The 27,015-nt window shown below is 47.0% G+C and overlaps 1 protein-coding gene across 1 annotated transcript in view; it reads right to left on the bottom strand.

Annotated features, from left to right (window-relative positions):
* The window catches only part of LOC135504409 (kelch domain-containing protein 8B-like), a 111,064-nt gene that overhangs the window by 23,782 nt on the left and 60,267 nt on the right, over positions 1–27,015 (bottom strand). Inside the window, exons 2-3 of the mRNA XM_064922991.1 lie at positions 11,430–11,594; positions 5,032–5,256 (exon numbers count right to left, since the gene is read on the bottom strand). Of these exons, the coding sequence (XP_064779063.1) occupies positions 5,032–5,256; positions 11,430–11,594 (390 nt within the window). The remainder of the gene's footprint in view (positions 1–5,031; positions 5,257–11,429; positions 11,595–27,015) is intronic.

Raw genomic sequence — 27,015 nt, forward strand, 5'->3', positions numbered from 1 at the left:
TCCTTCATATGGCTGAGTGGCATGTTTCCCAGGCTCCTTCATGCAGCTAAGTGGCATGTTTCCCTGGCATGACTGCTCCTTCGTATGGCTGAGTGGCATGTTTCCCAGGCATTGTTGCTCCTTCGTATGGCTGAGTGGCATGTTTCCCAGGCATTGTTGCTCCTTCGTATGGCTGAGTGGCATGTTTCCAGGCAGGCATTGTTGCTCCTTCGTATGGCTGGCTGAGTGGCATGTTTCCCAGGCATTGTTGCTCCTTCGTATGGCTGAGTGGCATGTTTCCCAGGCATTGTTGCTCCTTCGTATGGCTGAGTGGCATGTTTCCCAGGCATTGTTGCTCCTTCGTATGGCTGAGTGGCATGTTTCCCAGGCATTGTTGCTCCTTCGTATGGCTGAGTGGCATGTTTCCAGGCATTGGCGTATGGCTGATTGTTTCCCAGGCTCCTTCGTATGGCTAAGTGGCATGTTTCCCAGGCATTGTTGCTCCTTCGTATGGCTGAGTGGCATGTTTCACAGGCATTGTTGCTCCTTCATATGGCTGAGTGGCATGTTTCCCAGGCATGGCTGCTCCTTTGTATGGCTGAGTGGCATGTTTCACAGGCATTGTTGCTCCTTCGTATGGCTGAGTCGCATGTTTCACAGGCATTGTTGCTCCTTCGTATGGCTGAGTGGCATGTTTCACAGGCATTGTTGCTCCTTCGTATGGCTGAGTGGCATGTTTCACAGGCATTGTTGCTCCTTCATATGGCTGAGTGGCATGTTTCACAGGCATTGTTGCTCCTTCGTATGGCTGAGTGGCATGTTTCACAGGCATTGTTGCTCCTTCGTATGGCTGAGTGGCATGTTTCACAGGCATTGTTGCTCCTTCATATGGCTGAGTGGCATGTTTCCAAGGCATTGTTGCTCCTTCGTATGGCTGAGTGGCATGTTTCACAGGCATTGTTGCTCCTTCGTATGGCTGAGTGGCATCTCACACGTCCCTCCCTTCAATTCATGGTTCGGTTTGATGGAAACTAAAAGGTTTTCTCCAAAAATAATTTCAACTGAAAGAGTAAGTCAAATATTCTGTTCAACAGTGAAATCCTAAAGACATGAATACTCCGTTTAAGCACATGGTCGATAGCCAGTATTGATTGAGGTAAACACTGTGTAGTCAAGAAGGTGTATGGTAAGAGTCAGAGTGGTGGGACTAGTCCCTCTGTCTGTTCCTTCTTCTTCACCCTATGAGGCTCATAGTCACACATGCTGTCACACATGCTGTCACCCACCAACACACCCACAGGTTTCCTCAGCTCAGTGCCACACAGTTGTAAATGGGCAGATAAGAGATGTGTAATTGAGGATATGGCCTGTAAACTGTGTGCTGGTGATTACTGTACATAAAACATACTGTACATAAAACATACTGTATTATCTCCAGGCTGCACAGTAATAGGTGCGGTGATAATGGAATTATGGCCACCTCACTCTCTTACACACACACATGCACGCACACGCCCCACACAGAGGGGGGGGGGGTACACAATGTTCCATTAACTGGGCATGCTGTTCTGCCTTGTGCAGCCATTCATTTTCATGATGGGACATTTACATGCAAACTGTCTTGATTAAAACATTTGAGGGTGTAAAAATGAACCGGTTACAACCTGCATAACCCTCTTGCTTCATGTAATCAGCCCTAATGTATTAGACTCAAATATATTACATTGCAGCACAGTACAATGGAATTTTCTTCACGACAGGCCTATCTTTCATAGCCTGGCTGACACAACTCACGTGACTCACAGTCCAGGGGGAGCTGAGACACACTGGTCTGGACAGGAGGCTATTGTAAATGCAGTATTCGCTCAGATATTGAGCGGATGCATTGATTGGTTCTCTCAAAAGTTGCATCGATTGGTTCTCTCAAAAGTAACTTTTGAGAGAAGCAATCAATGCATCCGCTCAATTTCTGAGCGATTTGAAAATCCAACAGTTATAATGAAGGGGGCAGTGCTCAGGGCTGTGTGCGGCTGTCCATGTGGGTGTTTGTGTGAGAAAGACACAAAAGACAACCAACCAGTAAAAGCACAGCCCCCTTCATTATCAATGCATCATACCGACAACGTCAAGACAGCCTTTCCAGACTCTGAAGTCAGGAGGACTTTGAGTTAGGTGTTAGCCAGACTATATCTTCATGCATTCCCCTACAAAAGAGAAACTCCATGAAATGTGTAACAATTGCATTGACACCAGTAGGAAGCGTTTAAAAATCCATCAGTTCTATTTCTTTACAACAAGTTTCTCTTTCTACTATTCACTGCATCGGAATAGACACTTCTAAGATGGAATTTCATGACTATCCTACGAGGCAGAGGGAGATTGAATATAAATGCACTTCTTTGACTGGGCCTGTTTTTGAGCTGCTATTCTATTATCGGTCTAAGGCGATTGCCTGGCCACCGTGCCTTGAGTTTACCCCTGGGTCCTAGCAGGGACGCAATGAATGGAAAGGAATTGAGAGGGAGACAGAGCACACTAACCACCAAATCGCTCACCCATTAAGGACACACACGGGATGACACACACACACACACACACACACACACACACACACACACACACACACACACACACACACACACACACACACACACACACACACAGGAGGTCACCTTTTCACCGTGAAAAGCTTTGGATGCTTTGTTCTTCAGAATAAATCCAGATCTTCAAAAGCCAAATGAAACTAAACTCATCTGGCTTTTAATTTCAGCAACTGTAAAGGTTATACAGTATGCCTTATATCAGGACCGGAAATGCACAGCAGGGAGTAAAATATAAAATGTTAATATGGGCAGAGAATAAGATTCCCCTCCCACATGCACGCACACGCACACAGACACACACGCTGGGATTAATCCAGAAGTGGAAGGTGAATCATACACAGCACAGTTCTGGAATACCTGTCTCAGTGTACCAGTACGCTGCTCAGTAGGAAAACATGTGTGATCAAGACCCTATTTGACGGCTCTGTGACTCAGTAACACCCAAACCCACCTTGCCTGACCTCAAGCAAGGATATGCTTTCAAAAGTAGTGGAAAGATACAGAAGTGTTTTCTTAGTGGATGTGTTAGGAGAGTAAGCCGAGTGTGTGACAGTAGATAAGGGTTGAGTTGAATTTATATAACGGAGGTTGATATTACACATGTATGGGTAGCATGTACAGTTGAAGTCGGAAGTTTACATACACCTTAGCCAATTACATTTAAAATCAGTTTTTCACAATTCCTGACAATTTAATCCTAGTAAAAATTCCCTGTCTTTGGTCAGTTAGGATCACAGCTTTATTTAAAGAATGTGAAATGTCAGAATAATAGTACAGAGAATGATTTATTTCAGCTTTTATTTCTTTCATCACATTCCCAGTGGGTCAGAAGTTTGCATACACTCAATTAGTATTTGGTAGCATTGTCTTTAAATTGTTTAACTTGGGTCAAACGTTTAACGTAGCCTCACACAAGCTTCCCACAAAAAGTTGAGTGAATTTTGGCCCATTCCTCCTGACAGCTGGTGTATCTGAGTCAGGTTTGTAGGCCTCCTTGCTCGCACATGCTTTTTCTGTTCTGCCCACAAATTTTCTATAGGATTGCCGTCAGGGCTTTGTGATGACCACTCCAATACCTTGACTTTGTTGTTCTTAAGCCATATTGCACAACTATACTTCCAGTTGTGCAATATGGCTTAAGGACAACAAAGTCAAGGTATTGGAGTGGTCATCACAAAACCCTGACGGCAATCCTATAGAAAATTTGTGGGCAGAACAGAAAAAGCATGTGCGAGGAGGCTTGGGGTCATTGTCCATTTGGAAGACCAATTTGCAAGCAAGCTTTAACTTCCTGACTGATGTCTTGAGATGCTGCTTCAATATATCCACATACCTTTCCTGCCTCATGATGCCATCTATTTTGTGAAGTGCACCAGTCCCTCCTGCAGCAAAGCACCCCCACAACATGATGCTGCCACCCCCGTGCTTCACGGTTGGGATGGTGTTCTTTGGTTTGCAAACCTCGATCTTTGTCCCCATGTGCAGTTGCAAACCGTAGTCTGGCTTTTTTATGGCGGTTTTGGAGCAGTGGCTTCTTCCTTGCTGAGCGGCTTTTCAGGTTATGTCGATGTAGGATTCGTTTTACTGTAGATATAGATACTTTTGTACCTGTTACCTCCAGCATCTTCACAAAGTCCTTTGCTGTTCCTCTGGGATTGATTTGCACTTTTGGCACCAAAGTACATTCATCTCTAGGAGACAGAACGCATCTCCTTCCTGAGCAGGATGACGGCTGTGTGGTCCCATGGTGTTTACTCTTGCGTACTATTGCTTGTACAGATGAACTTAGCAACTTCAGGCATTTGGAAATTACTCCCAAGGATGAACCAGACTTGTGAAGGTCTATCATTTTTTTCTGCGGTCTTGGCTGATTTCTTTTGATTTTCCCATGATGTCAAGCAAAGAGGCACTGAGTTTGAAGGTAGTTCTTGAAATACATCCACAGGTACACCTCCAATTGACTCAAATGATGTCAATTAGCCTATCAGAAGCTTCTAAAACCATTAGATTTTCTGGAGCTTTCCAAGCTGTTTAAAGGCACAGTCAACCTAGTGTATGTAAACCTCTGACCTCTGGTATTGTGATACAGTGAATTATAAGTGAAATAATCTGTCTGTAAACAATTGTTGTAAAAAGTACTTGTGTCATGCACAAAGTAGATGTCCTAACCGACTTGTCAAAGCTATAGTTTGTTAACAAGACATTTGTGGAGTGGTTGAAAAACGACTTTTAATGACTCCAACCTAAGTGTATGTAACCTTCTGACTTCAACTGTATAGGGGGTGACAGAATGCTGAGCCAAATAAGTTAATCTTGCAAGTCTGGCTGATTGAACTAGAGTACTGGAGCCCCAAGATACAATATAAATGAACAATATATATTGTTTTCTTTAATTGTGTGACTGGAGCCCCTGTAAGCATGTGTCTGTGTAAACTCTGAATTGACTCACCCTGTTCTGGGTCATACTCCTCCACTGTGCTGACGAAGTGTGGTCTGGAGTAGAAGTTGTGGGGGCCAGGCTGCTGGAGCCCTCCCAGGCTGAAGAAGCCCAGCTCGGTAGCAGCACAGCAGGCGAAGGCCCGGCGGCTGGGGATGCAGGGGTAATGCATCCAGCTCTTCATTTCCAGGTCAAAGGCCTCGAAGGCTGTGACAGGAAGCTTGCCCTGACGCCCACCTGCCAGGGAGGAATGGAGAGAAAGGAGAGAGGGTCAGAAGGAGTGGGCAGCAGGGCATGAGAGAGAAGGAATGAGAGAGGAGGGAGATGACGGGTCAGAATAGGTGGGAGGGACGAGATGTGAGAGCGAGGGAGAAACAGTTAGTAAAATGAATAATAATAACTAAATAAAAACAACATTGGCACTAAATGGATGGTTGGAAATGGTTGACCTTCATTATCTGATTCCATATCTGATAGGAGCAGCCAAATATCCTGGGATGTGTTCTCAAATATAAGCTTGGCACCTCCAGATATTAAGATATTTGTATTCTCTCGTTCCATTGGTTTCTCACCTTTCTGATCCTCCCTCTCTGTGACAGCCCCAAGCTCTTTCTCCCCCATGCTCACTCCTGACCCAACAAAACCCACCAAACATGACAGGTACCCAGAGAGAGTGTGTGTGTGTGCGTGTAGAGTTTTCCACTTTGAGTCTGGCTGGCAGTGTGTATAGTGAAGATCATACACCGTGTCAGTCACTCTGCTATGCTGTTGGACCTGCAGGTAGTGAGAAAGGTGTGGATCCTATTGGACTTGGGCTAAAGTTTCTATCCGTGTTTGAGTAGACAGTTTGCACTACAGCATGTCGGTGTCAGAGGCTTGATCAGCCTGGACCTGCCGACAGTATTCCCCCTGTGAACACACACTGATTGCTGACACAGACACTTCAGGTAATATTCATCTGGTTTTATTCATAGACATCACATGTCACAGTCTGTGAATTCAGTTTCATACGACATTATTATTCATCCAAAGAAAACAACTCTTTGGGAGGTAACAGACACATCCGACTGTAGTCCAATGAGCCAAGAAAAGTGTTTGTGCCTGTTCAATTAATCATAACACAGAGTAGAGGGACATTAGACGAGTAGCACTGCTTCATTTTTCTAACTGTGTACATTTATTCGATTTACAGTAGGTACATGTACTATATTGTACAGGGGTGTGGTTGTTATATTGTAACAGTATAACAATGTGATTAGCATAATAAGGCTAATGAACATCCCTGGCCCCTCTCCTACTCAGGAAGCTGAAACATGGGAGTCTGGGAAATGCTCTGTGGAAAATGTCACATTTACTACACGTCTTCAGTTCAGATCCCTGGTTGTCACACTGGAGTCCAAAAGTATGGGTCTGCTCTGCAGGCTGAGCCTGTTACCTCTCGCCAAACAGCGAGCACTGTCTGGCAGCCCTGTCTGGCAGCCCTGTCTGGCAGCCCTGTCTGGCAGCCCTGTCTGGAAGCCCTGTCTGGAAGCCCTGCGGTTCTCCATCAGTAGACAGAGAGAGAGCGAGAGCGAGAGAGAGAGAGAGAGAGAGAGAGAAAAAAATACAAGATAGGTGTGAAGAATAGCTACACATTACGGGCTGTACACCACTCAGAGTAGCAGCTGATGTACAAGATGTTCTCAGAGAGAGTGTATGGACAGGCCCCGAAAAGCTTCTCACAGTGAAGATGGGCAGTATTCACATACACACCCACTCAGACAGCTTTGATGACAGACCGCCATATTGAACTGAACCTCATACACACTGGAATGGGTGAGAACTAACAGTCTGGCAGCCTGAAACACAGTCCCATATGCAAACAAAATCATTCTAGAAACCAATGCCACTTTATGACAGTTCTATCCATATAAGGTTGTCCGCATACTACAATTTCAGCACCAATCTTATTTTGCCTGTACAACAACATGTTTGTTTCACATTAAATCATTGAGTTTATGGAGTGCACTGAAAAGGCTACTATATACATGAAAAGGGCATCAACATGTAGCTAGAGTACACTATACATTGTGAACACAGGATCCTTCTCCCACACCTCAGCAGGGTGAAATTGATGGGAAAACCCTCGTCCACTTACCCTCAAATCAAATCTTATTAGTCACATGCTGAATACAACCAGTGTAGACCTTACAGTGAAATGCTTACTTACAAGCCCCTAACCAACAATGCAGTTTAAAAAAATACGGATGAGAATAAGAAATAAAAGTAACAAGTAATTAAAGAGCAGCAGTAAAATAACAATTACGAGAATATATACAGGGGGTACCAATACAGAGTCAATGTGCGGGGGCACCGGTTAGTTGAGGTAGTATGTACATGTAGATGGAGTTATTAAAATGACTATGCATAGATGATAACAGAGAATAGCAGTGGTGTAAAAGGGGGGGGGTGCAAATAGTCTGGGTAGCCATTTTATTAGATATTCAGGAGTCTTATGGCTTGTGGGTAGAAGCTGTTTAAAAGCCTCTTGGACCTAGACTTGGCGCTCCGGTACCGTTTGCCGTGTGGTAACAGAGAGAACAGTCTAGGACTTGGGTGGCTGGAGTCTGACAATTTTTAGGGCCTTCCTCTGACACTGGCTGGTATAGAGGTCCTGGATGTCAGGAAGCTTGGCCTCAGTGATGTCCTGGGCCGTTCACACTACGCTCTCTAGTGCCTTGCAGTCGGAGGCTGAGCAGTTGCCATACCAGGTAGTGATGCAACCAGTCAGGATGCTCTTGATGGTGCAGCTGTAGAACCTTTTGAGGATCTGAGGACCCATGCCAAATCTTTTCAGTCTCCTGAGGGTGAATGGGTTATGTCGTGCCCACTTAATGATGGTGTTGGAGTCGAGCCTGGCCGTGCAGTCATGAGTGAACGGGAAGTACAGGAGGGGACTGAGCACGCATCCCTGAGGGGCCCCTGTGTTGAGGATCAGCATGCGGATGTGTTGTTACCCACCCTTAATACCTGGGGGCGACCAGTCAGGAAGTCCAGGATCCAGTTGCAGAGGGAGGTGTTTAGTCCCAGGGTCATTAGCTTATTGATGACCTTGGAGGGCACTATGGTGTTGAACGCTGAGCTGTAGTCAATGAGTAACATTCTTCTAGGCAGAGTTCCTCTGTCCTGTGTCTGTGTTCTTTTGCCCATCTTAATCTTTTATTTTTATTGGCCAGTCTGAGATATGGCTTTTTCTTTACAAATCTGCCCAGAAGGCCAGCATCCCGGAGTCGCCTCTTCACTGTTGACATTGAGACAGGTGTTTTTCGGGTATATCTATCTGCCAGTTGAGGACTTATGAGGCATCTGTTTCTCAAACTAGACACTCTAATGTACTTATCCTCTTGCTCAGTTGTGCACAGGGGCCTCCCACTCCTCTTTCTATTCTGTTTAGAGACAGTTTGTGCTGTTCTGTGAAGGGAGTAGTACACAGCTTTGTACGATATCTTCAGTTTCTTGGCAATTTCTCACATGGAATAGCCTTCATTTCTCAGAACAAGAATAGATTGACGAGTTTCAGAAGATTGTTCTTTAGCACATATAAAGCTCCCACAAGCTACCGGTGGCTGAAAACACAATCATCGTGGGATGATCGAGTGACGAATTTCCAACCAAGGGTGGTCCATTTAAAAATCACTCCTTCCTCCCCCGCCCCTTGCAAGTGTCAACTCGTCAGACGTAAAGATACATCATCAGGAATGTCCACTTAATTTCAGGGCAGAGGTGATAGGGTGTGTCAGACAGACAGTAACACCAGATGGATCAATCAATAAATCAATCAATCAGACAGACAGACAGACAGACAGACAGACAGACAGACAGACAGACAGACAGACAGACAGACAGACAGACAGAGACAGAGAGACATACCAGACAGAGACAGAGAGACATACCAGACAGACAGGCAGTAACACAGTAACACCAGATCGATGTACCAGCCATGGAGAGGAGGATGTGGTTATACTCTTTTGCTGGGAATGGAGATCACTTATGAATATTCATAAGAAGCCATCTTTTTCAAATGTTTTCCCTCCTACACAGCCATATATGTTGATGTCTATACTCCTACAAGTTAAAAAGTATTCTAAAACTAGGACTGTTGTCCACAGCTGCAGTGCTGGTACCAGTGAATGAATGTGAATAATGACCTATCTGTTTCATCTGTTCTCATGACCTATTTGAAATCAGATCGAACATGTTTGCTCAGAGACTCAGAGAACAGATCTACAGCTGTCCCTCACTCCCTGTCTGTTTTCTTTCTGTCTGTCCCTCACTCCTTGTCTGTTTTCTTTCTGTCTGTCCTCTTTCTGTCTGTCCCTCACTCCCTGTCTGTTTTCTTTCTGTCTGTCCCTCACTCCCTGTCTGTTTTCTTTCTTTCTGTCTGTCCCTCACTCCCTGTCTGTTTTCTTTTTGTCTGTCCTCTTTCTGTCTGTCCCTCACTCCCTGTCTGTTTTCTTTCTGTCTGTCCCTCACTCCCTGTCTGTTTTCTTTCTGTCTGTCCCTCACTCCCTGTCTGTTTTCTTTCTGTCTGTCCCTCACTCCCTGTCTGTTTTCTTTCTGTCTGTCCCTCACTCCCTGTCTGTTTTCTTTCTGTCTGTCCCTCACTCCCTGTCTGTTTTCTTTCTGTCTGTCCCTCACTCCCTGTCTGTTTTCTTTCTGTCTGTCCCTCACTCCCTGTCTGTTTTCGTTCTGTCTGTCCCCCACTCCCTGTCTGTTTTCTTTCTGTCTGTCCCTCACCCCCTGTCTATTTTCTTTCTGTCTGTCCCTCACCCCCTGTCTATTTTCTTTCTGTCTGTCCCTCCCTCACTCCATGTCTGTTTTCTTTCTGTCTGTCCCTCACTCCCTGTCTGTTTTCTTTCTGTCTGTCCCTCACTCCCTGTCTGTTTTCTTTCTGTCTGTCCCTCACCCCCTGTCTGTTTTCTTTCTGTCTGTCCCTCACCCCCTGTCTATTTTCTTTCTGTCTGTCCCTCCCTCACTCCATGTCTGTTTTCTTTCTGTCTGTCCCTCACTCCCTGTCTGTTTTCTTTCTGTCTGTCCCTCACTCCCTGTCTGTTCTTTCTGTCTGTCCCTCACTCCATGTCTGTTTTCTTTCTGTCTGTCCCTCACTCCATGTCTGTTCTTTCTGTCTGTCCCTCACTCCATGTCTGTTCTTTCTGCCTGTCCCTCACTCCCTGTCTGTTCTTTCTGTCTGTCCCTCACTCCATGTCTGTTTTCTTTCTGTCTGTCCCTCATTCCCTGTCTGTTTTCTTTCTGTCTGTCCCTCACTCCCTGTCTGTTTTCTTTCTGTCTGTCCCTCACTCCCTGTCTGTTTTCTTTCTGTCTGTCCCTCACCCCCAGTCTATTTTCTTTCTGTCTGTCCCTCACCCCCTGTCTATTTTCTTTCTGTCTGTCCCTCACTCCCTGTCTGTTTTCTTTCTGTCTGTCCCTCACTCCCTGTCTGTTCTTTCTGTCTGTCCCTCACTCTCTGTCTATTTTCTTTCTGTCTGTCCCTCACTCCCTGTCTGTTTTCTTTCTGTCTGTCCCTCACTCCCTGTCTGTTTTCTTTCTGTCTGTCCCTCACCCCCTGTATATTTTCTTTCTGTCTGTCCCTCACTCCCTGTCTGTTTTCTTTCTGTCTGTCCCTCACTCCCTGTCTGTTCTTTCTGTCTGTCCCTCACTCCATGTCTGTTTTCTTTCTGTCTGTCCCTCACTCCATGTCTGTTCTTTCTGTCTGTCCCTCACTCCCTGTCTGTTCTTTCTGTCTGTCCCTCACTCCATGTCTGTTTTCTTTCTGTCTGTCCCTCATTCCCTGTCTGTTTTCTTTCTGTCTGTCCCTCACTCCCTGCCTGTTTTTGGAACTCTCACAGAGTGAGTCAAGACTCAGAAAGTTCTGTAGAGCATGAGAGGCTGATGGGCCCGACCCTTCCCAGACGTCTGAGCAAGAGTGTGTGTGTCTGTTTGTGTGTGTTTGTATGTGTGAGTGTTGCTCTCCTATTCAGCACAGGTTCCTCTGATCCTCATGGTCAATTAGAAACATGCATATTTAAATGTGTGTGTGGTACAACAGCGTTTACATGTGGAGTGTGTGGCCGTACTGTAGGTCAGATCTGACCAGAGTGACACACAGTTGGGGGAGAGAGAGGGGCCAGTGTTGGCCGGTGCTTGAGCCTGTTTGGCATGGAGGACACTGTGTCCTGAAACATGTCCCGCAGGCTTCCATTTAACTACAGGCCAACAATCTAACTGTGGTCCACCTGCCTAATCTCTCTTTTGACCTCTCTCTGCATGCTGTCTTCTGAGTGGTCAGAGGCGATGATACTACCATTCCTCTGGGATGTGACTGGACAGAAGGGGAAGGGATGGGGGTGTGGGGGGATGGGGGAGTGGCCTACCCAGCACGTAGATCTTGTTGCCTCTCAGGAAGGAGGCGGCTCCATAGCGGGGCGTGGGCATAGAGGTCAGGGGCTGCCATTGGTCCTTCTCCGGCTCATAGACCCTCACCAGAGCCTGGGGCGTTGTGTCAGCTGCCATCCCTCCCAGCGCATATACCTTCCCATCTGACAGAGGAGAGAGAGGGAGGGAGAGATAGAGGGGGGAGAGAGGGAGGGAGTGAGTGCGAGAAGGAGAGATGGGGGTAGATAAAGGGAGAGAGTTAAATATTTCCCATGTTGAACTAAAGAGTGGGCGTAATTTCATCAGTTCACGATTCCACTCCCCAGAGTGTTAAAAGAATAAAAAGTAAAGAACCAACAAAACAAAAATGCACTTTGGTCTCTGACACTAACCTTGCTGCCATGCTGTGCACCTATTCTTGATTAAGATGTGTGTGTGATTCATATGTAAACACAATCCATGGTCCTTGTTTAAAAATACAGATAACCCTGCCTGAAGAAATGTAAATATCTCTGCTGCAGTGACATTAGAATATTAGAAAAAATAACTGGAGAAAGAAAAACGCAGGCTAAGCAAACATGGCCATCCTGCTGAAACACTGCGGTTGCCAGCCAGATTAAAAGGGAGGGAAAAAGAGACTAGCGAGAGATGGAGCCAAACCCAAACAGATGTCTGCCTTAATGCCACTGAACATTCCTGTCAGATACCGAGGAGAGAAATACAATGTATCACTCCCTGCAGAGTGTCTGGAAATAGATGGAACGATGGATGGATGGCTGGATTGATTAATATATGGATGGATAGATGGGTGGATTGCTAGAAGGCAGAGTAGAGGGAGGGGTTGGAAAGGTCAAGGGGAAAGATGAGAGGAGGGTTGGGGAGAGAAGAGGAGGGTTGGGGAGAGGAGGGCTGGGGAGAGGTGAGGTGAGGAGAGTTGGGGAGAGGAGGGTTGGGGAGAGGGGAGGAGGGTTGGGGAGAGGGGAGGAGGGTTGGGGAGAGAAGAGGAGGGTTGGGGAGAGGAGAGGAGGGTTGGGGAGAGGAGAGGAGAGTTGGGGAGAAGAGAGGAGAGTAGGGTTGGGGAGAGGAGGGTTGGGGAGAGGTGAGGTGAGGAGAGGAGAGGAGTTGGGGAGAGGAGAGGAGGGTTGGGGAGAGGAGAGTTGGGGAGAGGAGAGGAGGGTTGGGGAGAGGAGGGTTGGGGAGAGGTGAGGTGAGGAGAGGAGAGTTGGGGAGAGGAGAGGAGGGTTGGGGATAGGAGGGTTGGGAAGAGGTGAGGTGAGGAGAGGTGAGTTGGGGAGAGGAGGGTTGGGGAGAGGGGAGGAGGGTTGGGGAGAGAAGAGGAGGGTTGGGGAGAGGAGAGTTGGGGAGAAGAGAGGAGAGGAGGGTTGGGGAGAGGAGGGTTGGGGAGAGGTGAGGTGAGGAGAGGAGAGTTGGGGAGAGGAGAGGAGGGTTGGGGAGAGGAGAGTTGGGGAGAGGAGAGGAGGGTTGGGGAGAAGAGAGTTGGGGAGAGGAGAGGAGGGTTGGGGAGAGGAGGGTTGGGGAGAGGTGAGGTGAGGAGAGTTGGGGAGAGGAGAGGAGGGTTGGGGAGAGGAGAGGAGGGTTGGGGAGAGGAGAGTTGGGAAGAGGTGAGGTGAGGAGTGGTGAGTTGGGGAGAGGAGAGTTAGGGAGAGGGGGGTTGGGGAGAGGGGAGGAGGGTTGGGGAGAGAAGAGGAGGGTTGGGAAGAGAAGAGGAGGGTTGGGGAGAGGAGAGTTGGGGAGAGGAGAGGAGGGTTGGGGAGAGGAGAGTTGGGGAGAGGAGGGTTGGGGAGAGGAGGGTTGGGTTGGGGAGAGGTGAGGTGAGGAGAGGAGAGTGGGGGAGAGGAGAGGAGGGTTGGGGAGAGGGGAGGAGGGTTGGGGAGAGGAAGGTTGGGGAGAGGAGGTTGGGGGAGGAGAGGAAGGTTGGGGAGAGGAGAGTTGGGGAGAGGAGAGGAGGGTTGGGGATAGGAGGGTTGGGAAGAGGTGAGGTGAGGAGTGGTGAGTTGGGGAGAGGAGAGTTAGGGAGAGGGGGGTTGGGGAGAGGAGAGTTGGGGAGAGGAGAGGAGGGTTGGGGAGAGAAGAGGAGGGTTGGGGAGAGTAGGGTTGGGGAGAGGAGGGTTGGGGAGAGATGAGGGTGAGGGGGAGAGTGGGGGAGGGGAGGAGGGTTGGGGAGAGGGGAGGAGGGTTGGGGAGAGGAGAGGAGGGTTGGGGATAGGAGAGTTGGGGAGAGGAGGGTTGGGGATAGGAGAGTTGGGGAGAGGAGGGTTGGGGAGAGGGGAGGAGGGTTGGGGAGAGGAGAGTTGGGGAGAGGAGAGGAGGGTTGGGGAGAGGAGGGTTGGGAGATGTGAGGGGAGGAGAGGAGGGTTGGGGAGAGGCAAGGGGAGGAGAGGAGGGTTGGGGAGAGGCAAGGAGAGGGGGTTGGGGAGAGTAGGGGAGAGTAGAGGAGAGGAGAGTTGGGGAGAGTAGAGGAGAGGAGGGTTGGGGAGAGTAGAGGAGAGTTGGGGAGAGTAGAGGAGAGGAGGGTTGGGCAGAGTAGAGGAGAGGAGGGTTGAGGAGAGGCGAGGAAAGGAGAGGAGGGTTGGGGAGAGGAGAGGAGGGTTGGGGAGAGGAGGGTTGGGGAGAGTAGAGGAGAGGAGGGTTGGGAAGAGTAGAGGATGGTTGGGGAGAGTAGAGTAGAGGAGGGTTGAGGAGAGTAGAGGAGGGTTGGGGTGAGGAGAGGAGGGTTTGGGAGAGGAGAGGAGGGTTGGGGAGAGTAGAGGAGGGTTGGGGAGAGGAGAGGAGGGTTAGCACTCTATTAGCAGTCAGATTTGCGACCGCAGCATTGCACTAATCCAGAGAAGCAGGAGGATTTACTGGAACACTTTCAGACAGAAAGCTAGACCTCGGAATACAAAAACAGTTCTTCCTCTTTTCCCTATCATGCACAGATACCCCCGTGTCCCTGGAGCCTGCTGCACAGATTCTGACAGAGGTTTTGACCTGCTTACTGCTCAGAACATGACTCAGTGCCAAACACACACACAGACAAACACACACACACACACACACACATACATACACAGAGAAATGAGGGAGAGAAGAATGAGAGAGGAGAGCATGAAGGAGGATGAGCCAGAAAGAAGAGAGAAAAGACAGTGGCAAAGCAAACTAAAAAGTAGAGATAAGTGGAGAAGAGGCCTGGCAGAGAGATAACAAAGAATAAGTGCTGAGGAAGTCAATCTGAATGCATCCCTGCTTGCTTTTTTAAGCCCATCACTGATTTAACAGTACTTGATTACAAAAATAATTACAAAACCATTGGAGATTGTACTGCCGCCTTCTCTTCCAGGTCTCCTACAATATCCCTTTATTCCCTACTCATCTCCTTCTATCTGTGTCCACCTTCACCTTCTCTCTGCTCCACTCACCCCCCCTCTCTGCTCCACTCACCCCCCTCTCTGCTCCACTCACCCCCCTCTCTGCTCCACTCCACTCCCCCCTCTCTGCTCCACTCCCCCTCTCTGCTCCACCCACCCCCCTCTCTGCTCCACTCACTCCCCCCTCTCTGCTCTCCCCCTCTCTGCTCCACCCACTCCCCCTCTCTGCTCCACCCACCCCCCTCTCTGCTCCACCACTCCCCCCTCTCTGCTCCACTCACTCCCCCTCTCTGCTCCACCCACTCCCCCTCTCTGCTCCACCCACCCCCCTCTCTGCTCCACCCACCCCCCCCTCTTGCTCCACTCACCCCCCTCTCTGCTCCACTCCCCCTCTCTGCTCCACCCACTCCCCCTCTCTGATCCACCCACCCCCCTCTCTGCTCCACCCCCCTCTCTGCTCCCCCCTCTCTGCTCCACCCACCCCCCTCTCTGATCCACCCCCCCTCTCTGCTCCACTCACCCCCTCTCTGCTCCACTCACCCCCCTCTCTGCTCCACTCACCCCTCTCTGCTCCACTCACACCCCCTCTCTGCTCCACTCACCCCCTCTCTGCTCCACTCACCCCCCTCTCTGCTTCACTCCCCCCCCCCCCCCCTCTCTGCTCCACTCACCCCCTCTCTGCTCCACTCACCCCCCCCTCCTCTCTGCTCCACTCACCCCCTCCCCCTCTCTGCCCTGGTATGGAGGGCCTCCTCTCAGTGAGCACTGTGGTCTGCTCCCTGTTAAGATCACAGATCATAATGGCCCCTCACTTCTCAGAGGGAAAAGAGCAGAGCCCCTCTCACACACACACAGACCTGTGATTATCTGAGATTATCTGAGATGCGGCCCGCCCACACACCACTCAGGACGATCATTAACATGTTACATCTAGCCAGGGTGTTCAGCACATTCAAACAGAGGAACAGCTAAATAAATGACTACTTACAGATATGATGCATAACCATGGGAATGGGAGTGTGTGTGTGTGTGTGTGTGTGTGTGTGTGTGTGTGTGTGTGTGTGTGTGTGTGTGTGTGTGTGTGTGTGTGTGTGTGTGTGTGTGTGTGTGTGTGTGTGTGTGTATTTATGAATGGGAATGAAAGTATCTGTGGATAAACTCATTCAGAAGAGAACAGAGAAAATGACAGTCAATACATTTGAGAAAACTGCATTCCCAATTTGAGCTTTCACCAACAAAACCTCTAAATAGGCTTTGATAGGCCTATCCCCTGAGAAATGAAATGACAACCTATAAACAAGCAAATATCAAACAGCCATTCAGGAAGACCTGTGGGAACCACCGTACCACAGCAGTCTAAATTCCACACCCTGATTTTCTCACTTGTTCAATGACATTCCTGTGCTTCACTCATTATAATCCTCCACATTAGATTGTCACAGATAGGGATGATTTGGTTGTAATATTTCTGCAGGGCTTGGAGCTCTGCAGGCAATGAGACTCTACACATATCCTCTACACTCACTGTAAACAATACATGAACACAAAACTAATGATATAACATTCTCCATCCTTGCAAGTTCATTCTAATAACATTGAGAAAGCTAAACGTACCCCTTGGGTGTTAATAACAAAACAGTAATCACCTGTGGTTATCTGTTGTCTTTCTCTGTGCATACAAAACCAATCAGCATATGTTTACTGGCTGTGGTTGGAACAGGGTAGAGGTAGGGAGGGGGAGGAAGAGGGGGGTCCCAGCTTCCGCTCTGGGCCCCTGGAGCATCCACCTCCTGCCGGCCCGCCGCCCTGAGGTTCCACCGCACAATCACACGCAGTCTCCTCTAATTAAGGTAACTCTGCTCTGATCTATGCCCGTCTCCCAGGGAGACGCCATGGCAACAGCCACCCAGTAGACATTTAAGGGGTGGAGCACACGGAGCTTGTGCAGGTGGTGCTGACTGGTGGACGATAATAACATACATCATCCTGACCCATGACCAGTGTGACACACCAATTAACGATGAACAGAAGAATCACCGTTACCAACACAGAGCAGAGAGCACACAGCTCTGTGTAGAGTCACAGAGGGGCAAGACGCAACAACAATAACAGGAAATGAGATATGGGAAGTCCTTTTCTAACAGATACAGATAATCAACAGCTTTATTCACATGAACAAAGCATAAGATAAAGTCAGAAACACACACGGCAGAAAATGTGATGTACTGTATACCCAGTCGACACAGAAACACATCATCCCTGCACGAAGCACATCCTGTTTCTCCAAACAGTCTTATTAACTGACCACCCGCTGCTCATCCAGCTCCTCCTGCAACTGCTCTCTTCATCTCACATTCTCTCACTTTGCCTCCACACCACACACACACACACACACACACACACACACACACACACACACACACACACACACACACACACACACACACACACACACACACACACACAAACACGCACATAAACATGCACATAAACACGCACACATGCATACACACACACACACAATCACACTCTTTTGAAGTTAGGTTGTTATGTGAAAAAGACACAGAGGCCATCGTTGTCACGGTGCCTGTACACAGGGCTGACAGGTAACCAGACTGATAGCTATGCACCATAGTCATGGAACACAAGACAGGAACAAACACTCTGGGAGATTTAAGGATTTACAAAGGAGGAAAGACACACAGCGGCGAGATTGAGGGACAATCTAAATAAGAGATAAGAGAGAAAGAGTTGCAGGAGGTAATATCTAGTGAAGATGATAGGCAAGAGCCTAGACAGTCAAATATATGTTATGAAGGTTTTGTATATTTTCAGCCAATAGTTTTGAAATCAGCGCTCACGAGCCAAAATGATTCCCCGAAATGACCCATCGGTCTCAGTCTCCAGTATCTATACGACAATAGTCTATGTGCCGGGGGCTAGGGTCAGTCTGTTTATCTCCAGTTTTTTACTGGTATTCTGTGTGAATTTAAGTATGCTCCCTCTAATTTTCTCTCCCTTTCTCCCTCCCCTCCTAGAGGATCTGAGCCCAAGGATCATGCCTCAGGACTAGCTGGCCTGATGACTCTTGGCTGTCCCCAGTCCACCTGGCCGTGCTACTGCTCCAGTTTCAACTGTTCTGCCTGCGGCTAGGGAACCCTGACCTGTTCACCGAACGTGCTACCTTGTCCCGGACCTGCTGTTTTCGACTCTCTCTCTCTACCGCACTTGCTGTCTCAACCTCTGAATGGTCAGCTATGAAAAGCCAACTGAAATTTACTCCTGAGGTACTGACCTGTTGCACCATCTAAAACCACTGATACATATTTGAACCTGCTGGTCATCTATGAACGTTTGAACATCTTGAAGAACAATCTGGCCTTAAATGGCCATGTACTCTTCTAATCTACACCTGGCACCGCCAGAAGAGGACTGGCCACCCCTCGGAGCCTGGATCCTCTCTAGGTGTCTTCCAAAGATCCTGCCTTTCTAGGGAGATTTTCCTAGCCATCGTGCTTGTACAGCTGCATTGGTTGCTGTTTGGGGTTTTAGGCTAGGTTTCTGACATCTAATGATGTGAAAAGTGCTTTATAAATAAATTTGACTGATTGATTGATGTGTACTTGGTGCATTGAGTTGATTGGAACCCTCCAGCGTGCTGATAATAAAGAATGATTCATTTAAGATGGACTTTGATTTTCCCTGAGTGTAATTTCTACGACAGTGTCAAAACAAGCAAGTATATTGTAGAAAATCATTATACTGTACCATCTATACCACTGTGAAATATATTTTCCATAACCAAAAATATTGTATTTTCAGCAGTTTGAAGCTGGTGTACAAAAATGAAAGTAAAAGACACAAGAACTAATCTAAGAACAGGAAATATATAAATAATGCACATAGAACAGATCTACTGCTTTTTAGACATGCTTTCAATGAGAATGACAGACCTGACATTTCTATGTGAGTTGGTCAGTCGCCCAAAAAAGTCACATATAGCAACTTTAATAGACCAATAAGAAAGTCCAAAACCTCTCTGACAATAACAGCTAGTTTTCAGTTTGTCCCTCTCCACTCAGACTCCCAGACGGTCCAAGCAACAAGCTCTTTTTGTTTCTTTTTGACCATTTTAATAGAAAACAATCACAGTAAGGTATTTAATTGTTACCCAGAAATGACTTGATATTGAGATAAAAAAAATAGCTGCACTGGACCATTGAGAAGTTCAGTGAAGTAAACACAGTACCTTACGTGATGTTCAGCGGAAGTTACAGAGAAGAGCACGTTAAAGGGTACATACTGTATGGTACAGTACATAATGACAGATAGAGAGAAGTATTTGGCATGAGTTAGGTGAGGAGACACTGAAAGGGCTATAGAGAGTTATAGGTAGACAGAGCTAGACAGAGGAAGCTTGTAGTTCTTAGCGCACTGCGTACAGTACGTTGTGATCTTGGTGCATGTGGATTTGTGTAATATATGCTTTTACATACTGTACCTGTATGTTGTCTGTACTCCCTTAGGTTCCAAAGGGGTTCTTCGGCTGTCTCCATAAAATAACCCTTTTTGGTTGCAGGTAGAACTCTTTTGAGTTCCATGTAGAACCCTCTGTGTAAATGGTTCTACAGTATATGGAACTTAAAAGGGGTTCTACCTGGAACCTACCTGGGGACAGCAGAAAAACCCTTTTAGGTCCTAAGTAGTGTTATGTTCCCCAATAAGAAAACCAGAAATATCATCACTGAACAGAAATAGGGAACTAACAAATAAGCCGCGGACAACCAGAACAAAACAGGTGGAGTTTTAGGAGGGGTTCTCAGAGACACCCATGGGGGTGTCCACTGAAAGTTGACTAGCAACAAGAATCTGGGTCCTAAAAGACACCCACCATAAGTGCCCACTAAAATATCCCCAAAAAAGGCAAACCAAAATAAACCCACACCAACTTGTAACCACACCAACTTGTAACCACACCAACTTGTAACCACACCAACTTGTAATTTGGAGCTAAAAATGGAGCAAACCAAATAGGGAGACAAAATAAAAGGCTTTTGTATTAAAAAATGCTCCATTGCCAGTGAATTCATAGTTCAGAAATCCACAAAGTGTGGACAAATTGAACATTTATTGAAAGTGTACAGCTGAATTAGCTATTTTTGTCAAATGTACAATAGTTTGTGTCAGTAAATGTGTACTTTTCCACCTCAAACATTTACCATTATTATATTTAGCCGACAGCCACAGCTGCGGAGATGGGTAACAACTGTATATGTGCGCCCTCGTGGGGGAGACCCTTCAGCCTCGACCATCTACATACAATACCCCATAATAAAAGTGAAAACATGTTTATAGAAATGTTTTCAAAATCATTTTAAATTCAAAAAAGAAATATATAATTTACATAAGTATTTACACCCATGAGTCAATACTTTGTAGAAACACCTTTGGCAGCGATTCCAGCTGTGAGTCTTTCTGGGTAAGTCTCTAAGAGTTTTCCACACCTGGATTGTGCAACATATGCCCATTATTATTTTCAGAATTCTTCAAGCTCTGTCAAATTGGTTGTTGATCATTGCTAGACATTGCCATAGACCTGAAAATGGTCAAAACTGTAACTCAGCCACTCAGGAACATTCACTGACTTCTTCGTAAACTCCAGTGTAGATCTGGCCTTGTGTTTTAGGTCACTGTCCTGCTGAAAGGTGAATTCATCTCCCAGTGTCTGTTAGAAAGGAGACAACTAGGTTTTCCTGCCTTTATTACAGCCACCACTATGCTTGAAAATATGGAGAGTGGTACTTAGTAATGCGTTGGATTTGCCCCAAACATAACACTTTGTATTCAGGACAAAAAGTTGTTTACTTTGCCACATTTTTTGCAGTACTACTTTAGTGCCTTAAAGCAAACAGTATGCATGTTTTGGAATATTTGTATTCTCTACAGGCTTCATTCTTTTCGCTCTGTCAATTGTGGAGTATTGTGGAGTAACTTCAATGTTGTTGATTAATCCTCAGTTTTCTCCTTTCACAGCCATGAAACACTGTAACTCTTGTAAATTCACTATTGGCCTCATGCTGAAATGCATGAGCAGTTTCCTTCCTCTCCGGGAACTGAGTTAGGAAGGACGCCTTTATCTTTGTAGTGACTGGGTGCATTGATACACCATCCAAAGTGTAATTAATAACTTCACCATGCTCAGAGGGATATTCAATGTCTGCCCTTCTTTTGCAAAGCATTGGAAAACCTCCTTGGTCTTTGTGGTTGTATCTCTGTTTAAGGGACCTTACAGATAATTGTATGTGTGGGGTATGAAGATGAGGTACTGTAGTCATTCAAAAATCATGTTAAACACTATTATTTCATATCGAGTGAGTCCATGCAACTTATTATGTGACTTGTTAAGCAAATGTTTAACTTATTTAGGTGTGCCATAACAAAGGGGTTGAATACTTATTGACTCAAAGACGTTTCATTTTTTCATTTTCTATACATTTCTAAACATTTTGAAAAACATAATTCCACTTTGACATTATGGGGTATTGAGTGCAGGCCATTGAAAAGAAATCTCAATTGAATCCATTTTAAATTCAGGCTGTAACACAACAAAATATGGAAAAAGTGAAGGAGCATGAAGAAAGCACTCTAAATACTTCTGCAGCCAAACGAGCAGCACTGCGTGTGTATAGCCAGCTCTTCAGGGACGAGGCATAAGAACAAGATATACAATCAGAAATGATGGAGACAGAAAACCGAAGGATATTAAAAGACACAATTGGGCTAATGTGAAAACATAAACCCACTAATGATTCAGCTCATAGAGGTTTAAAATACGTTATCATTCAATAAAGTGAAGGTTAGCTACTCATAGTACTCTTTGGAAAGGCCCAGCTGGAACAGGGTTGCATCTCTGATTCATCCTTGGAATACAGAAAAAGAAATCCAGGACACCACAGTTCCTCATCTGTCGGCATTGGAGCCAGTTGCCACAACTGCACCACCGGTCTGTGTTGATCCTGGGGATGGGTTGGGGCTGTGGACCAGCTGCTGTTGCAGCTACGGTGGCTTGAGCAGCAGCGGTCATCTGAAGCTCAATTATTCATCCGAATACTCAGGCTCAAATAAATATGGTTCGACAACACCATCGGCACCCATCCAGTAGTTTTCTTCATCACTTGTGAGTATTTCGTCATTAGACATATTTGTAATTTTCTGTTTGCTTTGTATAACTAATGTGTAATGCTCAGTTATTACCCATCTCGGCTGCTGTGGCAGTCGGCTACATAAAATCATTATATAAAATAATCGCAAATGTTTTAGGAGGAAAAGTACACATTTCCTGACTCAAAACCGAATGTACATTTGCCAAAAATAGCTCATTCACCTGTACATTTTCAATAAAACAATAAATTTGTCCATACTTTGCAGATTTCTGAATCATGAATTCACTGGCAACGGAGCAGAGCGAGGCCTGCATCCAGCAACAGCACGACTAGTTTTTGCAGTTGTTTCAGTACAGCACAGCCACGTCATCTCCTTGCTCTCAGGACGGGCTCTGGCCTGGGCCATGACCATATGGGAGCAACAATCAGACATTTGTTTTAATTGGCAAAGCTTCACCCAGGAGATGAAGAGGGTTTTTGATCACCCCATCAGTGGCAGGAACACTGCTCAAAGACTCATTGCGCTTCGGCAGGGCAGCCAGAGCATAGCTGATTACACCATTGACATTTGGACGCTCGCCGCTGAGAATACAGAGGCACTTCACTCAGCCTTTCTGAACATACTCAGCGAGGTTCTCAAGGAGTGTTTCCAGTGTTTCGGGTTCAGCTGAGGGAGTCGATTCTTCATTTGTTGCACTGCCGAATGCTGCATCTGCTTGTCCTGTACCCTGTCAGAGTTCTCAATTTGGCTCTGGTTCTCCTTCATATCCTTCAGAAGAGCCGATGCAATTGCGACGCACTAGACTTTCCGCTCTGGACAGAAGGCGCAGGATTAACGAGCAACGTTGTCTTTACTGTGGACGGTCTGGACATTTCTGTGCCTCCTGTCCCAAGCTGACGCGAAATGGGATGACTCATGAGTAGACGGTAGAATACTGGCGAGTCAGATACAGTCTCCAACTGCTGACACGGTACGCACCTTGCTTTCAGCCAACTTGCGGTGGGACAATGAGCAGTTGGACATTCCTGCTTTCATAGGCTACCGGCTGTTTTCTGGATCGCACATTAGCTCGCCAACAGGGGCTGTCTCTCACTAAGCTGTATGGTAAACCATCCAAAAGGTCTGGGAAGGTGAAGCAACTCACCATGCCAATTCAGCTATGAGTTCTGGATTATCATGTGGAGTTTATCCAGTTACATTTGGTGGACTCTCCTGAGCTTCCCCTGGTTCTTGGACATCCGTGGCTTTCAAACCATAATCCTCAAGTTGACTGGTCCTCGGGAAGAGTTCTGGGATGGAATCCTTCATGCCAGTTCACATGCCTGCAACTCTCTCCACATCTTTACCTCGGCTGGGGATGACAAGCCTGATCTTTCCCGCGTACCTCGGGATTACTGGGATCTGGGTCAGGTCTTCAGCAAATGGAGGGCCAGTGAACTGCCCCCTCACAGGTCCTATGATTGTGCCATCAACCTCCTCTCAGGTCCAGAGACCGCAGCCCTGAACAGTTATAATAAGGAGGGCTGGCGGCTGGTTTTATTCGGCCGTCCACTTCACCTGCAGGAGCGGGTATTTTTCTTTGTTGGAAAGAGCGGTGGGGGATTACGTCCCTGTATCGATTACCGGGGTTTAAATAACATTACCATCAAGAACCGTTACCCTCTTCCTCTTGTCGTCAGCCTTTGAGAGACTACTGGGAGCTACGGATTTCTCAAAATTTGATTTATGGAACACGTACAATCCGGTGCGCATCAGACAGGGAGCCAAGTGGAAGACAGCATTCAACACCCCAAATGGACATTATGAGTACTGTGTCATGCCGCTTGGACTTACAAATGCTCCAGCCTTTTTCCAGGCCGTGCTGTGCGACTTCCTTCACCAGTTCATGTTTGTGTACCTGGATGACATCCTCATCTTCTCCAAGTCTATGTTTGAACACATCCAACATGTTCGCCATGTTCTTCAAAGACTCCTCTCTCACCACTTCTTTGTGAAGGCTGAAAAGTTTGAGTTTCACGTTCCTCAGATCACCTTCTTGGGGTACATTGTGTCTCAGGGCTGTGTACGGATGGACTCCTAAAAGGTAGAAGCGGTGGTCAACTGGCCGCGGCCCAGCACAGTCAAGCAAGTCCAGCATTTTTGGGGTTTTGCTCATTTCTACTGGAGATTTGTGAGATACTTTAGTTCGGTGGCTGTGCCATTGACAGAGCTCACCAAGTGTTCGCCTGGGCATGTAAGCTAGACCCCTGCTGCTGAGAAGGTGTTCTAGGACCTGAAACATTGGTTTTTGTCTGCACCCATTCTAGTTCATGCGGATTCTTCTCTTCCCTTCGTGGTAGAGGTGGATGCCTCTGACATTGGCGTGGGTGCGGTTCTGTCTCAGCGCTCGGCTACAGACCAAAAGCTTCATCCCTTGAGGAACTATGATTTCGGCAATTGGAGCTTCTTGCACTCAAACTGGCTTTGGAGGAGTGGCGGCACTGTTTGGAGGGTTCAGGACATCCCTTTATGGTTTGGACTGAATACAAGAACCTGGCCTACATCCAGGAGGCTAAACGCCTCTGTACCGAGAGGTTCATTGGGCTCTTACCATCTGGGGTCTAAGAACGTGAAGCCAGATGCCCTTTCTCGTTAGTTCCCCAGCTCCAGTGAGGATCGGCTGCTTGGATCCATCATCCCCAGGTCGCTCTTCCTTGCACCATTGTCCTGGAGTATAGAGACTGTAGTGAAGGAAATGCAAAGTAGGAAGGCAGTTCCTGACGGCTGTCCATCTAACAGACGCTTTGTTCTTCTTTTGAGGCACAGTCCATCCGGGAGGGCAGCGAACGCTAGAGTTTCTGAGGAGGTGGTTTTGGTGGCCCTCGGTGGAGGTGGACACTCGGACCTTTGTGGCTGCCTGTCCAACATGCACACGGAAACAAGACTGCTCGTCAGCAGCCTCTGGGGCTTCTTCATCCGCTGCCAACAACTTCTCGACCCTGGTCTCATCTCTCTATGGATTTCATCATGGGTCTTCAATCCTCAGAGGGCCACATTGTCATCCTGGTCATTGTGGACCACTTTTCCAAGGCGACACATTTCATTCCGCTACCTAAGCTTCCATCTGGCCGTGAGAATACTCAGCTAGTTATTCAGCATGTTTTCCGCCTTCACTGACTTCCTTTGGACATCGTTTATGACCGAGGCCCCCAGTTTGCCTCCAGATTCTGGTGGGTGTTCTGTACTCCTCAGTCCAATGGTTAAACGGAGCGAGTGAATCTGGATCTGGAGACTGCCTTACGGTGCTGTGTGTTCGCCAACCCTGCCACTTGGAGTCAGCATCTTCCCTGGGTGGAGTACGCACCCGACACTCTCCAGTGTTCCTCCAATGGCCTGTCACCATTTCAGGTTTTGTACGGATACCAGCCTCCTCTGTTTCCAGATCAAAAGATTGAAGTGGCGGTTCCATCCACTCAACGTCTCATCTCTCATTGCCACCAGACGTGAAAGAGGGATCGGTCAGCACTCCTGAGGTCCTCAGCTCGGGTTCAATGACAGGCCAACCATCATCGCCATTTGAATCCTCTCCTGCATCCAGGCCAGATGGTCTGGTTGTCTACTAGGGATCTGCCTCTGCACGTGGAATCAAGGAAGTTGGCACCCCGGTACGTTGGGCCATTCAAGGTTCTGCAACACATTAATCCAGTGGCCTATCGTCTCCGTCTTTTCCGGTCCATGAGGGTTCATCCCACCTTCCACATCTTCAGACTCAAGCCTGTGGTGTTCAGTCATCTGGTTCCGGCCACCAAGCCTCCACCAGCCAGCCCATACTGTGCGATACATCCTCTCCAGTCGCCAGTTCCAGCATGGGACTCAGTATCTCAGTATCTCGGGAAGGCTACGGTCCTCAGGAGCGATCCTGGGTTCCGGCTCGGGACATTCTGGACCCCGGACTCATTCGCGATTTCAGTCGCAGTTCAGCTACCCCTGGTGGAACTACCCCTGGTGGAACTGGTGGAACGTCAGCAGTGTTATTTGATTGTTGTTTCCTCAGTTTACTGCTGGAGGGCACCCTTAGCCTGTTTTCTAGTTTCCAGATAACCCTGGGTATTACTTATTGGATTCACCTGTGTTTAATTACCTTCTCTGTTCACCTAGTTGCCTTGTTATTTAGGTTCCTCAGATGGCCTGAATCTTTGCTTAGGTCTCATGTTTAATTAGTATGCTCTTGTGCGGTTGCCTTGTTTCTGTTAAGACTAAATAAAAGTTCTGGATTTACCCTTACCTCTGCTTGCTGGGTTTCTTTGCACCTGGGTTCGAGTTCATACTAGCATAATTGTTACAAGCACGACAAGAAGAGAGAGGGAGAGAGGGCAAACTTCACTAGTTTTAATGACTTGGGAGCTTCTGGATTTTGGATACACTTCTCCTTTAAATATCACCTGAGAGAGAGAGAGACTAACAAGGTGAAAAGGTGCAACAATTCCTGCCCAACAGGGATTAGGGTGACCACATGTGGGACAACAGGACGATTTTGTGGGACATTTGGGGGACAGTGGAGCCTACATGACATTTTTGGGGGGCGTTCAAAAAAACATCCTATAATGTCATAATAAAATATCTGTTTTGGGGGGGTAACTAATTACGCTATTACATTTGGTTCTGTTATGTAGAAAACTACGTAATCATTATGTGATATTCCAAGACTTTACTAAATCAGCCCCATTCTGTGGAAAGTGACAGAGCCACCCTCCGGTGCGCACAGCACTGAATGAGCTAATTGATGCAAACCTATCTTACACTGTATGATTTTTATGCCGTGGAAAATAAGTGTACAGTTGAATTTGGAAGTTTACATACACCTTAGCCAAACACATTTAATCTCGGTTTTTCACAATTCCTGACATTTAATCCTAGTAAAAATTCCCTGTCTTAGGTAAGTTAGGATCACCACTTCATTTTAAGAATGTGAAATGTGGGAATAAAAGTAGAGAGAATGATTTATTTCAGCTTTTTTTCTTTCATCACATTCCCAGTGGGTCGGAAGTTTACATACACTCAATTAGTATTTGGT

The sequence above is a fragment of the Oncorhynchus masou genome, chromosome 18, assembly GCF_036934945.1.
Source record: "Oncorhynchus masou masou isolate Uvic2021 chromosome 18, UVic_Omas_1.1, whole genome shotgun sequence".
Lineage (NCBI taxonomy): Eukaryota > Metazoa > Chordata > Actinopteri > Salmoniformes > Salmonidae > Oncorhynchus > Oncorhynchus masou.